The 14,473-nt window shown below is 42.2% G+C and overlaps 1 protein-coding gene across 5 annotated transcripts in view; it reads left to right on the forward strand.

Annotated features, from left to right (window-relative positions):
- The window catches only part of IL18R1 (interleukin 18 receptor 1), a 38,087-nt gene extending 24,333 nt beyond the window's left edge, over nt 1-13,754 (forward strand). For 4 of the 5 annotated variants that reach the window (XM_006060658.4, XM_044925719.2, XM_044925721.2 and 1 more), the window contains 4 exons: nt 3,724-3,863; nt 5,732-5,893; nt 9,864-10,022; nt 13,395-13,754. In XM_006060658.4, the coding sequence (XP_006060720.2) occupies nt 3,724-3,863; nt 5,732-5,893; nt 9,864-10,022; nt 13,395-13,750 (817 nt within the window). In that variant the 3' untranslated portion in view covers nt 13,751-13,754. The remainder of the gene's footprint in view (nt 1-3,723; nt 3,864-5,731; nt 5,894-9,863; nt 10,023-13,394) is intronic. The other variant, XM_006060662.4, reaches the window with a different exon arrangement.
- Nucleotides 13,755-14,473: the final 719 nt, after the last annotated feature.

A 14,473-nucleotide genomic window follows, 5' to 3' on the forward strand; every position in this document is an offset into this window, starting at 1 on the left:
GATTTGGGAGAATGGCATTGAAACATGTATAATATCATATAAGAAACGAATCACCAGTCCAGGTTCAATGCAGGATATAGGATGCTTGGGGCTGGTGCACTGGGATGACCCAGAGGGATGGGATGGGGAGTGAGGTGGGAGGGGGGTTCAGAATGGGGAACACGTGTGCACCCATGGCAGATTCTTGTTGATGTATGGCAAAACCAATACAATATTGTAAAGTAATTAGCTTCCAATTAAAATAAATAAATTTAAATTTAAAAAAAAATGAAGGAAAAAAAATCACGAAGATGGAGAGAGCCATTTGAAGACAGTTTTGTGAGTGTGAGGGGATATATTCACTGGGCATGAGCTATGCTGTCATAGACACTGCCTCCTGCTCTTTAGGGATAGTTCAGAGCTTCTTTGTATAACATTCCTTATAGTGATTATCTTTTTTTTTTTTTTAGGGTGGTCCAACTAATCAATTATATTTGCTTTTTAAAAATTTTTATTGGAGTGTAGTTGCTTTATACTGTTGTGTTGGTTTCTACTGTACAACAAGCTGAATCAGCGATATATATGTACATATATATATATATGATTCTCTTTCTTAAGGGTGAGAATTAAGGGATTTTCTCAAGTCCAGGAGGGTTTCCAAAGATTGTCAGGTGTAAATGATGACTCAAGAAAACACTGATTTAAATGACTAATCATGTACTCCCTGACATTTGCTGTTGGTCGATTGACATTGACCATAGTAATTATGGCAGCCATTTCCCGTCAGTGTCCATTAATGGAAATTAGAAACACAGTAAGAGCAGATAGAAAAACCCAACAGGATGGTTAGGTGTAAATATCTAGGAGGCAGCGTTAGTGCAAAATGTTCCAAATGGCATATAGTTTAATACTTAAATATCCTATATTAAAGAACATGAGTTTGAGTAAACTCTGGGAGATGGTGAAGGACAGGGAAGCCTGGTATGCTGTGGTCCTGCTGCCCATGGGGTTGCAAAAGAGTTGGACATGACTGAGTGACTGAACGGCAGCAACAAAGGAATGGTTATACTTTATTAAAACAAAACACACTGAACCTATGACCATTTATTCATTTTTGCCTGCACCTGCCTTTGTGGGATCTTAGTTCTCTGACCTAGAATCAAATCAGCACCTCCTAAAGTGGAAGTGCTCAATCTTAACCACTGGACCACCTGGGAAGCCCCTCTATGGCCATTTCAATGCTTCTGAATGGTTTGGAGTCATTACCATCATTATTAAGGTAATTGTACACTCGGGTTTTAGTGAGTCATGAGGTGTCTGAGGTGTCTGTCACCTTAGCTGAATTTTTTAGTTTTTCCTGCTTTTTTTATACACACACACATACACACACATATATGTTGTATACATATTCTCTGTCATCTTACTGCTGCTGCTGCTAAGTCGCTTCAGTCGTGTCCGACTCTGTGCGACCCCATAGACGGCAGCCCACCAGGCTCCCCCATCCCTGGGATTCTCCAGGCAAGAACACTGGAGTGGGTTGCCATTTCCTTCTCTAATGCATGAAAGTGAAAAGTGAAAGTGAAGTTGCTCAGTCGTGTCCGACCCTCAGCAACCCCATGGACTGCAGCCTACCAGGCTCCTCCGTCCATAGGATTTTCCAGGCCAAAGTGCTGGAGTGGGGTGCCATTGCCTTCTCCACTGTCATCTTGCCGGCAGCCCTCAATTCTTGCTGACACGTGTGTACAAGCTTCTTACAGTGCAAGGTCTATGCCCTCACCCAGAATCAGGTGTGAGATGCTCATGCAGTGTTGGCTCAGCTGGACTGTGTGGCCTTCCGGCTGCTGTATCTTGTCCTCAGCATCCTTCCCCCCACTGGATTCCTGCATTTCCCTCTTCCCATGGTCTATCGCTCATCTCTGGAGGCACAGAAAACCAACTCACCAAACTTACAGAAATGGAGCTTAAACTCAGCTAAGAGCTTAAGTGAAGCTGAATCTTTATAGTGGGTGCATGAACTTATGTCTTCTATTTTGGTCCTCAGTAGTTTTTTTGTGTCTTGTTTGTGGATTTTACATTGATGTTGAAAGAAAGATGAAAGTGTTAGTCGTTCAGTTGAGTTTGACTCTTTGTGACCCCATGGACTCTACACCAGGCTCCTCTGTCCATGGAATTCTCCAGGCAAGAATACTGAAGTGGGCTGCTGTTTCCTCCTCCAGGGGATCTCCGCAACCCAGGGGTCAAACCAAGGTCCTCCCACATTGCAGGCAAATTCTTTACCGTATGAGCCACCAGGGAAGCTATTTCTGGTTTGGTGACTTCTGTAGAGAATTTGGTTCTAAAATGAAACAGAGTTGGAGGCTGCAGTGGGTCCCATGTCCAGCTGCTGGAGGCCTGGCAGGTGAATGCCTATACCTGGGAGTGCTGGTTGACCCCAAGCCTATAGAGCCTGCCACTGGCAAAAGGCAGATATCAAGAGCATTTGCCTTGTATCAAAGACAGGACATCTTGAGTCCTTTCAGAAGAGAAAGACAGCTGGCTGCACTGGTGGTCTCTGGTCATTTTCTGACACTCTCTGAGCAGCTTAACTGGTACTTCTCATGTGCTTGGAGGATGTCTGAAAATAGTATTGTGTTTTAACTTAAATGTGGAACAAAATAAGAGTTATCGTTAGGATCGTGAGAACAAGCTTGACATGCATCTGCATCTGTACTAATGATTCACAGCCTGTCACTGCTGGCAGAGACTTCACGGTGGGAGGGACACTGAATAGTCGGGACAGGAGGAATGGATGAAACACAGGCACACCTTGGAGCTATTGCGGGTTTGGTTCCAGACCACCACCATAAAGCAAATACCACAATAAAGCAAGTCCCATGAATTCTTTGGTTTCCCAATGCACATGAAATTATTTACACTATATACTGTGGGCTTCCCCAGTGACTCAGTGGTAAAGAATCTAGGAGATGCAGGAGATGCAGGTTTGATTCCTGGATTGGGAAGATCCCCTGGAGAAGGAAATGGCAACCCACTCCAGTATTCTTACCTGGGAAATTGCATGAACAGAGGAGCCTGGCGGGCTACAGTCCATGGGGTCACAAAAGAGTCAGACACAACGGAGCGACTGGGCATGTACTGTACTCTGTTAAGTGTATAATGACATTAAATGTAAAAAACAATGTCCATACCTTAGTTAAAAATACTTGATGGCTAAAATAAATGCCCAAACCATTACGATAGTAGCATCGAAGATCCCTGATCACAGATTCCCTAACAAATATAATGATAATGAAAAAATGTGAATTTCTGAGAATTACCAAAATATGACACAGAGACATAAAGCGAGCAAATGCTGTTGGGAAAATGGCACCCAGAGACTTGCTTGATACACCTTGAATTTGTAAAAAGTGCAATATCTGCAAAGTGCAATAAAGCAAAGTTCAGTAAAATGAAGTATGCCTGTAATTGAGAGAGAAAATATTTTCTCGTATTTTCAACTGAACACCATTGTCTTCCAGGCATTTAGTTCTAGGCAGCACCTGCCCCAGATGGTCTCAGGAGGACTGACATCCCCAGGGAGCAGGCAGCTCACACTTGAACAGAACTCACCAGAAAGCGAAGATCTCTGAAGTCCACAGAGCATTGCTTTTTACCAAGATGTATTTGCGCAAACAAATTCCTCTTTCATGGGTCATGTTGCTGATAACGACACACAGCCTATTGCTAAACCATGTTCCTCTCTTACAGGACTTCAGAAGGCAAATGGCTTGCTTCCACAATACTGAGGATTGAGAACGTAAATATAAGAAATCTAAACTTTTCATACAATTGCACTGCGGTCAATGAGGGAGGCATCGACACCAAAAGCTTCCTCTTGCTGCTAAAAGGTGTGAGGAATTTTATTTTTGGAAGTCGGTGCAAACCTAGAGTGCTGCAGCTGAGAGGCTGCATAACTCACCACTTCCTCACCTTACACACCAAGAACCAGACTCCTGAGAGGCTAAGGGTTTGACTTTTCACAGGTGTCCAGTGGCAGCACTGGTCTCAGCTCACTGCTGTCCCTCATAATATAATGTTAAGCGATAAAGAGTGATCACCATGTGGGTCCAATTAAGTAAATGTTTTCAGGGAAAAAAGAAAATCTAGAAGGAAATGTACTAGCATGTTGGCAGTGGCCATGGTCACACTGTGGAATGGTTATTACAAATTATTCTATTGGGGTTTCCCTGCGGTCTGGTGATTGGGACTCCGAACTTCCAATGCAGGGGGTGTGGGTTCAGTCCCAGCATAAGATTCCTCATGCTGTGTAGCCAAAAAATTAAAAAAAAAAATAAAGTGTGCAACTTTAAAAGATTTGAACAGATTTATTAAAAAGAATTATTCTGTCCTTTATGACAGAATAATTTAATTTAACCTTTATGGGTTATGTTGTCTGTAATGAGCATAAACTCAACCCATCTAGGAAAGGTAACTTGTTTTCTCAAAGGACATCTTCATACAAAAATATGCACAAGTTCTCAGAGCTGAGTGCCAGGTAATGTGTTCACTACTTATTTGTAATATTTAACCCACCTTCAAAACAGCAGCCCTGTATGTGAAGGAGAAAATATTACTAGCTTCATTGCTGTCCTGTGTGTACAGATAAAACACTAAGAGTTGAGGGTATCAGTGACTTTCTCTAGGACACAGAATAGGTGATGGATCCAGGCTGAAGCCCACATGCCCTCGCCTGGGCACTCAATCTCTCAAGGTTACCAGGGAGTAAGGGGGTGGGGGAGGGGCAAATCGGAAGTTTGGGATTGACATATACACACCTCTGTATATAAAATAGAGAACAAATGAGAATCTACTGTATAACATAGGGACCTCTACTCAGTATTCTGTAATGATCTATGTAAGAAAAGAATCGGAAGAAGAGTGAATTTATGCCTACACATAACAGACTCACTTTGCTGTGCATCTGAGACTAGGATAACAGTGTAAATCAACTGTGCTTCAATTAAAATATAGTGTCCTTTGCAGAGACATGGCTGGGGCTAGAGAGTGTCACACAGAGTGAAGTCAGAAAGAGAAAAACGAATACCATATATGCATATGTATGTGCAACGTAGAAAAACGGTGTGGATGCTCCTACTTGCAGAGCGGAAATAGAAACACAAACGTAGAGAACAAATGTATGGGTACCAAGGGGGAAGTGGGGGGTTGGGATGGACACATAGAGACTAATAAGATAGATAACTAATGAGAACATACTGCAGAGCACGGAGAACTCTGCTGAATGCTTTGTGGTGAGCTGAATGGGAAGGAAGCCCATACGGCAGGGGGTACATGTGTGGCCGATTTATTTGGCTGTACAGTAGAAACTAGCACCACATTGTAAATCAGCAAAAATTAATTAAAAATAAATAAAAATAAATCTTAAGAGATTCCACGCCTTCACAATATGTTCCCAGCCCACTAACTGAGATTTATGTGTGGGTCCTTCTGCATTTCGCCCTGGTGTCTCAGCATCCTAGAAATCTGACTTCCTTGGGTAGAAACAGATTCTCAGTTCACATCTCTGTATAATACCCTTGTACACATTTCTATGGAGCAGAAAGATCACTACAGGAGACTAAGGGCAGGAGTTCAGAGTAACTGGATAGACAAGTTGATTTGTGTTAAAGGTAAAAAAAACTGACTACAGCAATGTGATGGAGAAAGATTCTAATGAAATTTCCCTGACTGATTTTTCCCATTTTCTTTTTCTTTCTAGAAGACATGGTTGACATCCCAGGCCACGTCTTCACTAGAGGAATGATCGTAGCTGTTGTGATCTCAGTGATGGTTGTCTGCCTTGTGACCATGGGTGTCATTTATAGAGTTGACTTGGTTCTATTTTATAGACATTTCATGGGAAGAGACGAAACCTTAACAGGTAACGAATGTCATAATGCTGGGATCTCTTATCTTACAGTTTCATTAAGAAGCTATGAATTAATCTTCACTTTATGTTGATTATATTGTTGAGTTAATGGCAGATATTGTTGAGATAGTGGAGAAGGCAATGGCACCCCACTCCAGTACTCTGGCCTGGGAAATCCCATGGATGGAGGAGCCTGGTGGGCTGCAGTCCATGGGGTCGCTAAGAGTCGGACACGGCTGAGCGACTTCACTGTCACTTTTCACTTTCATGCCCTGGAGAAGGAAATGGCAACCCACTCCAGTGTTCTTGCCTGGAGAATCCCAGGGACGGGGGAGCCTGGTGGGCTGCCGTCTGTGGGGTCGCACAGAGTCAGACACGACTGAAGCGACTTAGCAGTGGCAGCAATGGCAGTAGAGGTTTTCCATAAGAAAATTGGATGAATCATCTGCTGTGGATGTTGTCTGTGCCACTTTTTCTTGTGCTTACTTAACTGTTGCCAAAAATTATTCTCTAGTGGTTTCATGCATGTATGCTGTGTCCTTCTAAGTGTCCTGTGACGTGTTCTTGCCCTAGGACTGTGTGTCTGAATGTCATTGCTCACACACCATCTGGTGCCTTACACAAAGTGCACACTCAGTTAAAGTCATTTAAATTGAGTTGAGTTGTATCATGGTTCATTATTTAAACCCGGCAAAGGAGGCTGCATGATGGACTTGCAAGAACCTTGAACTCCATACCACATGACCTGAGTTCCAGTCCCCTAGCTCTGCTATTTTTTTATCTGCTCCTCCTTCTATCTGGGGACTGTGGTTTCTCAGTTTTCCTAATTTTGAAGGTGATTAGAGGTCCTCAAGATTCAAAATAGAGGGGCTTCCCTGGTGATCCAGTGGCTAAGACTCCACGCTCCCAATGCAGGGGCCCCGGGTTTGATCTGGGAACTAGATTCCACGTGCTGCAGCTAACAAAAGACATTCTGAGTGTCACTACTAAAAAGAAACCCCACATACCACAGTGAAGAGCCCAAGGGCTGCAAATAAGGCCCAGGGCAGCCAAATAAAGAGATAAATATATATATTTTTTAAATTCAAAATAGTTACCAAATTAGAAAGATATGTGTATAATCCATTGCACTTGCTTTTATATCTGTGTGTGTGTGTGTGTGTGTGTAGCACATACATAGCTCAAAACACTAAAACTCTTAGAAATGATATATACGTGTTCGTCCAATGCCTGTTTCCTGCCTCATCTCCTATTGGTAGTATATTCAAATGAATGTTAATAATATAGAATCATATTTCACTCCTATTTGAAAGACAGATCTTGCCGTGCTCTACACCCTGTTCTGAACTTTGTTTTACTGTATCTTGGATACCCTTCCATCTTAGTTTATAAAGCCTCTCGTTTTTTCGGGTTGCACAATGTTTTATTTCCATGGGTGCACCTTTGTTTATTGAGTCACCACTTGATGGACACTCGGGGTTCTTACAAGCTTCCGTTATTGCAGAAGTGATGTAGTGGAGAACTTAGTATAGTCATCGTTTCGTTTGTGTGCAATGTAACTGAAGGGAAACTCCCTAAAGGAGAATGACTAGAAATGTAGATGTAGATACAGTTCGTTTGATGTACGTTTGTGTGCTTAGTTGCTCAGTCGTGTCCAACTCTCTAGCCCCATGGACTGTAGCCCGCCAGGGTCCTCTGTCCATGGAATTTTCCAGGCACGAATATTGGAGCCAGTTGCCATTTCCTACTCCAGGGGATCTTCCCAGGCCAGGAATCAAACCTATGTCTCTTGCATCTCCTGCATTGGCAGGTGGATTCGTTTACCACTAAGTCACTTGGGAAGCCCAATAGAATCACTGGCTCTTACTTATACTGATAGATAGCTGTATTTCACAACAACCTAAGAATTATTCAAGGGACCCACTTACTGATTAAATTCAGAAGTAGCTCTATTTCTGCCAACTTTTCTTACCTTTGATATGAATATGAATTCTGCAATTTTTACCAAATGTTCAGTCTTTCATATGTGCTCTATTCTTCAAAGCAGTTGCTCTAAACCAAAGATAAGTTCTGATTTGAACTTCTGAACCAGGATGCTAGAGGCAGAATTGAAGAATCTTTTCCCAGAGACAGAAAGGGTTGTTTTGTGAGCCTGGATGCTGCTGAAGATATTGGGCTGGGTTGTTGAGCATAAGTGATACTCAACATAAAGAACATGGACCAAGAATGCTTTTACCCTATTCTTTTGAAATAGAGAAGCCAATAATATTTAGCCTTAAACTCAGTAGCAAATTCATTCACCCCAGTAATGTACGCAAGCATAAATTTAATTCTTCTAGCATCTAACCAAATGTCATGGGATAAGGTAGACCTTTTTACACCTACTCCCCCTTCTTCCTCTACTGATCCCAACTAACATCATATCCATGGAGATCTCTGCTTACTCTTAGACCAAGTTTTTTTTTTTATTTGTTTGTTGTTTTGTTTACACTGTCTTGTAGCTGCTAACATTATTTGTCAGCTTTTCCAAGATGTTGCATGTGTCCACTCTGTCTTCTCAAATAGATTGGATGAAAGCAGAAGAGAGAAATGTGTATTATTTTTCAGTCACCCAGTTAGTAGAACAGTCTTTATTGTTTGCTGACACAGTCCCCTTGAACACTGCTTTCCTATCCAGAATTAAGTAGAAGCAGATGTCATCAATGAAAACCTATAATAGACCAGAAGCTTTTCTATTGCTGTCTAAAGCATCATAGACCATGTAGCATGTGTTCCTATAGCATATGATTTCAATCATCTCCAGTCACTTCTTTCCATTCTCCAGGGTAAATACTCAGCTTTGTTTTTATTCTCACTTTCAGGGGGTGGTTGGGGGTAGATTCAGATGGTGATAGAATTAAATGATATTAATAGCAGTAGAATAAGCCAAGGTAAGATTTGCTTCCCGATCCTGGAGAGAGAGCATATTTGGGCTCCGTAACCTTCTATTTTCTTTAAATTCCTTTAGTGCCTAAACCTAAAGTTTGCACTCCTTCCATTATGGCTTTTTGGGGGCCTGGTCTAGAACTTGAACTCTTCATCTGTTCTCACAGGTCTCTGTGTCAAGAGACCTTTTTGGTGTCAAGCAGTGGGATTCTTAATGTACATGCTTAGGAAACATTTGCCAGTTGACTACTTGGTTCCCATACAAGGTCTGAGTATGTTATTTTTTTGTTGGCCTATAATGATAACTGAGTGTATTCCTTGTTGACAACTTCAAAAGTCAGAGATAAAGAGGGATGCATGAAAAACATGGAACCAAAGGATATTTGAGGGACCTTAGGCATTACCTTGGAGAAAGAAATGGCAACCCACTCCAGTGTTCTTGCCTGGAGAATCCCAGGGACGGGGGACCCTGGTGGGCTGCTGTCTATGGGGTTGCACAGAGTCGAACACGACTGAAGCAACGTAGCAGCAGCAGCAGCAGGCATTACCTAGTTTAAACATTCTTGTTTTGTTTTTAAATTTGTTTTCTATCAAAAATATTTTATTCTTTTATTTAATAGCTTCATCAAGGTATAATCGATATATGAAGAACTGCACAGATTTTTTTATTGGAGTATAATTGCTTAACAGTGCTTTAGTTTCTGCTGTACCACAAAGTGAATCAGCTGTATGTATACAGAGGTCCCTTCCCTCTCAGACCGCCCTCCACCAACAAGCCCCCCCTCCTCTGTGCACCCCCCCTAGGTCATCACAGAGCACCAAGCTGAGCTCCCTGTGCTCTCCAGCTGCTTCCCACTAGCCATCTGTTTCACACATAGTAATGTATGTAATTTAATGTCTACACTGTGTTGAACTGATGTGTTTGAATGTGAGGATGCTCTATTTGACTTTTCTCTTTCAATGATTCCATTCCCACCTTCCGGGGCTTTCACTCAAGTCTTTAGTTAAATAAAGCCTTGTTTTCACACTAATGAAAGGGGTCAACCTTATCTCCTAGATGGAAAAACATATGATGCTTTTGTGTCCTACCTGAAAGAGTGTCAGCCCGAGCATGGAGAGGAGCACACGTTTGCTGTGGAGACTTTGCCCAGGGTGTTGGAGAAACATTTTGGGTATAAGTTATGCATATTTGAAAGAGATGTGGTTCCTGGAGGAGGTAAGAAAGGGAATACCACATAGAAAACTAGTGGAAGGGGACTTCCCTGGTGGTCCAGTGGTTAAAACTCCTAGCTTCCAATGCAGGAGGTGTGGGTTCAATCCCTGGTCAGGGAACTAAGATCCCACATGCTGTGAGGTGAGGCCAAATAAGTAAATACACATTAATAATAAACACGGTACATCCAATTTTAAAAGAAGGCCTTAAAAAATAAGGAAAATTAGTGGAGATGGTTTTTAAAAGATGAATAGCTCTCCTATTTGCTTAAAAATGAAAGAAAAGTGAAAGTGAAAGCCACTCAGTCATGTCTGACTCTTTGTGACCCCATGGACAGTCCAGTCCGTGGAATTCTCCAGGCCAGAATACTAGAGTGGGTAGCCGTTCCCCTGTAAACCAGAAATTATGAGCAACCTGTACTCCTTCCAAGTGTGGCCTCTGGGGAGCCTGGTCCAGGACTTGAACTCTTCCTCTTGTTTCAGAGGTCTCTGACTCTGAAGAAAGAGAGCAAGTGCTCCATTTTCAGAACCAGGACCAGAATTGCTACCACAAAGCATTTAATAGAGCAGAGTAAGAACTTCCCTGGTGGCTCAGCAGTAAAGAATCTGCCGCCCGCTAATCAGAAGATGTGGGTTCTATCCCTGGGTGGGGAAGATTTCCTGGAGGAGAAAATGGCAACCCACTCCAATATTCCTGCCTGGAGAATCCCATGGACAGAGGAGCCTGGTGGGTTACAGTCCATGGAGTCACAAATCATCAAACATGACTGAGGACAGGATGAATCCCTCTTTTGATAGTATTTTGTATAGCAAAACCTAATAAAACTAATTTAATATGTGATTCTTTGGACTATAAACACAGGTTAATTCTTACCAAAAAATGTTTCTTCTTTATCGTGTTGACATTGTAAGAAAATTAAAGTAGAAATTAGGAGTAATGGTAAAGGTTAAATAAAATGAGATTGATGGTTCATACCATATTTTGATTGTGAAATTCAAGTTTTAAATTAATATATGAATACAAATGGCTGTAACATGATACTAAAGTATATTACAGCTAAATTCAAAGAGATTTAGTAACACTTCCACATTTCCTCTGAAAGTCTTTCAGAGATTTGGAATCTGGTGTCAAATTATTATAGATGCTGCTGCTGCTAAGTCGCTTCAGTCGTGTCTGACTCTGTGCGACCCCATAGACGGCAGCCCACCAGGCTCCCCCGTCCCTGGGATTCTCCAGGCAAGAACACTGGAGCGGGTTGCCATTTCCTCCTCCAATGCATGAAAGTGAAAAGTGAAAGTGAAGTCACTCAGTCGTGTCTGACTCTTAGCGACCCCATGGACTGCAGCCCACCAGGCTCCTCCATCCAGGGGATTTTCCAGGCAAGAGTACTGGAGTGGGGTGCCATTGCCTCACAAATGATGCAACACAAATGTCTTGATAGTTACCATCACTCTTTCATTCATTCAGCATTCTCTGAGCACCATCCTTGTGCCAAATTCTAAGCTGGGCATTTAGGATAGGGCAGTAAATAAGAAACAGTTGTGGGGACTTCCCTGGTAGTCCAGTGGTTACGACTTCACCTTCCAATGCAGGGAGTGCAGATTCCATCCCTGGTTTGGGAGCTAAGATCCCGTGCAGCCAAAATGCAAAGTGTAAAACAGAACAATATTGTAACAAATTCAATAAAGACTTTAAAAATGGTCCACATTAAAAAAAAAAAGAGTCTTAAAAAAAGTGTTTTTCCCTCCTAGGTTACAAATTAAGAAGGGAAAATGTTACACATTAGAAAGAGAAAATATTTTTAAATAACAAATAACCTCTCTAAGGGATAACATACCAAACTGTCAGATGCATTGGACACTGTGATGCTTTTGTGTGTCACTTCTTTGTATCCAAGAAGACACTGTGTCACAAAGTATTTCTTCTTGACTTTGCATCCATTTTATTATTAAATATTTCCATTATTTTCTAGGAATCATTTAAATAACAGGTTTCTTCTTCACTCTTAAATAAAAATAAAGAATGCTTGTATTGTTGTTCAGTTACTTAGTCATGTCCATCTCTTTGGGACCCCATGAACTGCAGCACGCCAGGCTTCCCTGTCCTTCACTATCTCCCAGAGTTTGCTCAAACTCATGTCCAGACTCGTGCCATCCAACCATCTCATCCTCTGTTGTACCCTTTTCCTCTTGCCCTCAATCTTTCCCAGCATCAGGGTCTTTTCCAATGAGTCGACTGAGTGGCCAAAGTATTTGGAGCTTCAGCTTCAGCATCAGTCCTTCCAGTGAATATTCAGGGTTGATTTCCTTTAGAATTGACTGGTTTGATCTCCTTGCTGTCCAGGGGACTCTCAAGAGTCTTCTCCAGCACCACAGTGTGAAAGTATCAATTCATAATTAGTTTGGGTTAGAACCTCAGTCTGCGAAGGGCTAGATCTAGAACAGAGGTTGGCAGTCTGTCAACCACAGGGCAGCTCCAGTCCTTAAAGCAGCCACATGCATTTGCTCCTGTGTTGTCTGTGGCTGCTTTTGAGTTACATCAGCAGAGTTGAATAGCTGTGACAAAGACAGTATGACCTGCCAAGGCTAAAATATTTACCATTTGGCCCTTTACAGAAAAGGTTTATCAACCTGTGGTCTAGAATAATGGCCACATTATTGTGTTGTGGGTTTTTTTTTTTTAATATTTCAATTAGAATTTTAGCCTGTTCTTCCATGCATGTGAAGAGGCAAGATGGTGTCATGGTTAGGAATAGACACTCTGGAACCAGACCACTTGGGGTCAGATTCCAGTTCTGCCATTTACCAGCTGTGTGACTCTGGGCAAGTTACTGAACCATGCTGTGCTTTGGTTTCCTCCTCTGTAAAATGAGGGTGATTACAGTACTTTCTTCATAGGATCATTGTGCTGATTAAAGGAGTTCATATACGCAACATGTTTAGAAGAAGGTATGGCACAGAGTTGGAAAAAGAAGTAACAATGCACTCCATTATTCTTGCCTGGGAAGCCCCATGGATAGAGGAGCCTGGTGGGCTACACCCATGGGGTCTCAGAGTCGGATGTTACTGAGCACACACACACCAGCACAGAGTAAGGCTAAGGAGGTATTCATTGTTATCTGCGCAGTTGATTGCTTCTTTAAATGCAGGGGGTGTGAGTTCTAACCCTGGGCAGGGAACTAAGATCCCACATGCCACACAGCCAAAAAAAAAATTAGTTAAAAAAATAGGCATATAAAACTGAGAATGACTTACTTTAAACTTTATTAGTGAAGCTGAGTTAAATAATACAAAATAGGACTGTGCAACATGATTTTTATCTCATGTCCACCCTTTTGGTTTTCTTAAATTAACCTGCCACCTCTTGTATTTTCAGCTGTTGTTGATGAAATTCATTCATTGATAGAGAAAAGCCGAAGACTGATCATTGTTCTCAGTAAAAGTTATATGTCTAGTGAAGTCAGGTATGAACTTGAAAGTGGACTCCATGAAGCACTGGTGGAAAGAAAAATTAAAATCATCTTAATTGAATTTACACCTGTCGGAGACTTCAGATTTTTGCCTCAATCACTGAAGCTTTTGAAATCCCACAGAGTTCTGAAGTGGAAGGCAGATAAGTCTCTGTCTTATAACTCAAGGTTCTGGAAGAATCTTCTTTATCTGATGCCTGCAAAGGCAGTCAAACCTTGCAGAGATGAGTCAGAAGTCTTGCCTGTTCTTTTGAAGTCCTAATCTTCAGAAAAGCTGAGCAGAAGAAAGCTCTTGACAGTCTGAGGACTGTCTGAGCCTGTGGATAACAGAGGGCATTATTCAAATATCTAACTCTACTCTGTGAACATCTTACTCACAGACTGAAGATGAACTTGGCATTTAGGTTGCCAGGGATAAGACTAAACATTCATCTATGGCCGGGGACTTCCAGTTTGTGTACTTAGTCGCTCAGTCATGTCTGACTCTTTGTGACCCCCTGGACTGTACCCCACCAGTTCTCCTCTGTCCATGCAGATTCTCTAGGCAAGAATATGGAGTGGGGTGCCATGCCCTCCTCCAGGGGATCTTCCCAACTCAGGGATCGAACCCAGGTCTCCCACATTGCTTGCATATTGTTTACCATCTGAACCACCAGTGAAGCCCAAGAATACTGGAGTGGGTATCCTATCCCTTCTCCAAGGGAACTTCCCAACCCAGGAATCAAACCAAATCTATTATAGGCAGGTTCTTTACCAACTGAGCTACCAGGGAAGTCCCTGAGCTCCTAGAAGACTGGGGAGCTCAACAGAAATGCGTCTCCTGTTTCTCCTTCTATAACTGGATGCAGGCAGTCTGCTCAGTCACATGTTCAGTAACTGTGAGGTTGGATGTTGTTCAGTCACTCATTCTTGTCTGGTTCTTTGTGACCCCATGGACTGTAGCCCACTAAGCCTCCCTGTCCTTCACTATCTCCCGGAGTTTGCT

This window comes from Bubalus bubalis, chromosome 12 (assembly GCF_019923935.1).
Source record: "Bubalus bubalis isolate 160015118507 breed Murrah chromosome 12, NDDB_SH_1, whole genome shotgun sequence".
NCBI classification, from domain to species: domain Eukaryota; kingdom Metazoa; phylum Chordata; class Mammalia; order Artiodactyla; family Bovidae; genus Bubalus; species Bubalus bubalis.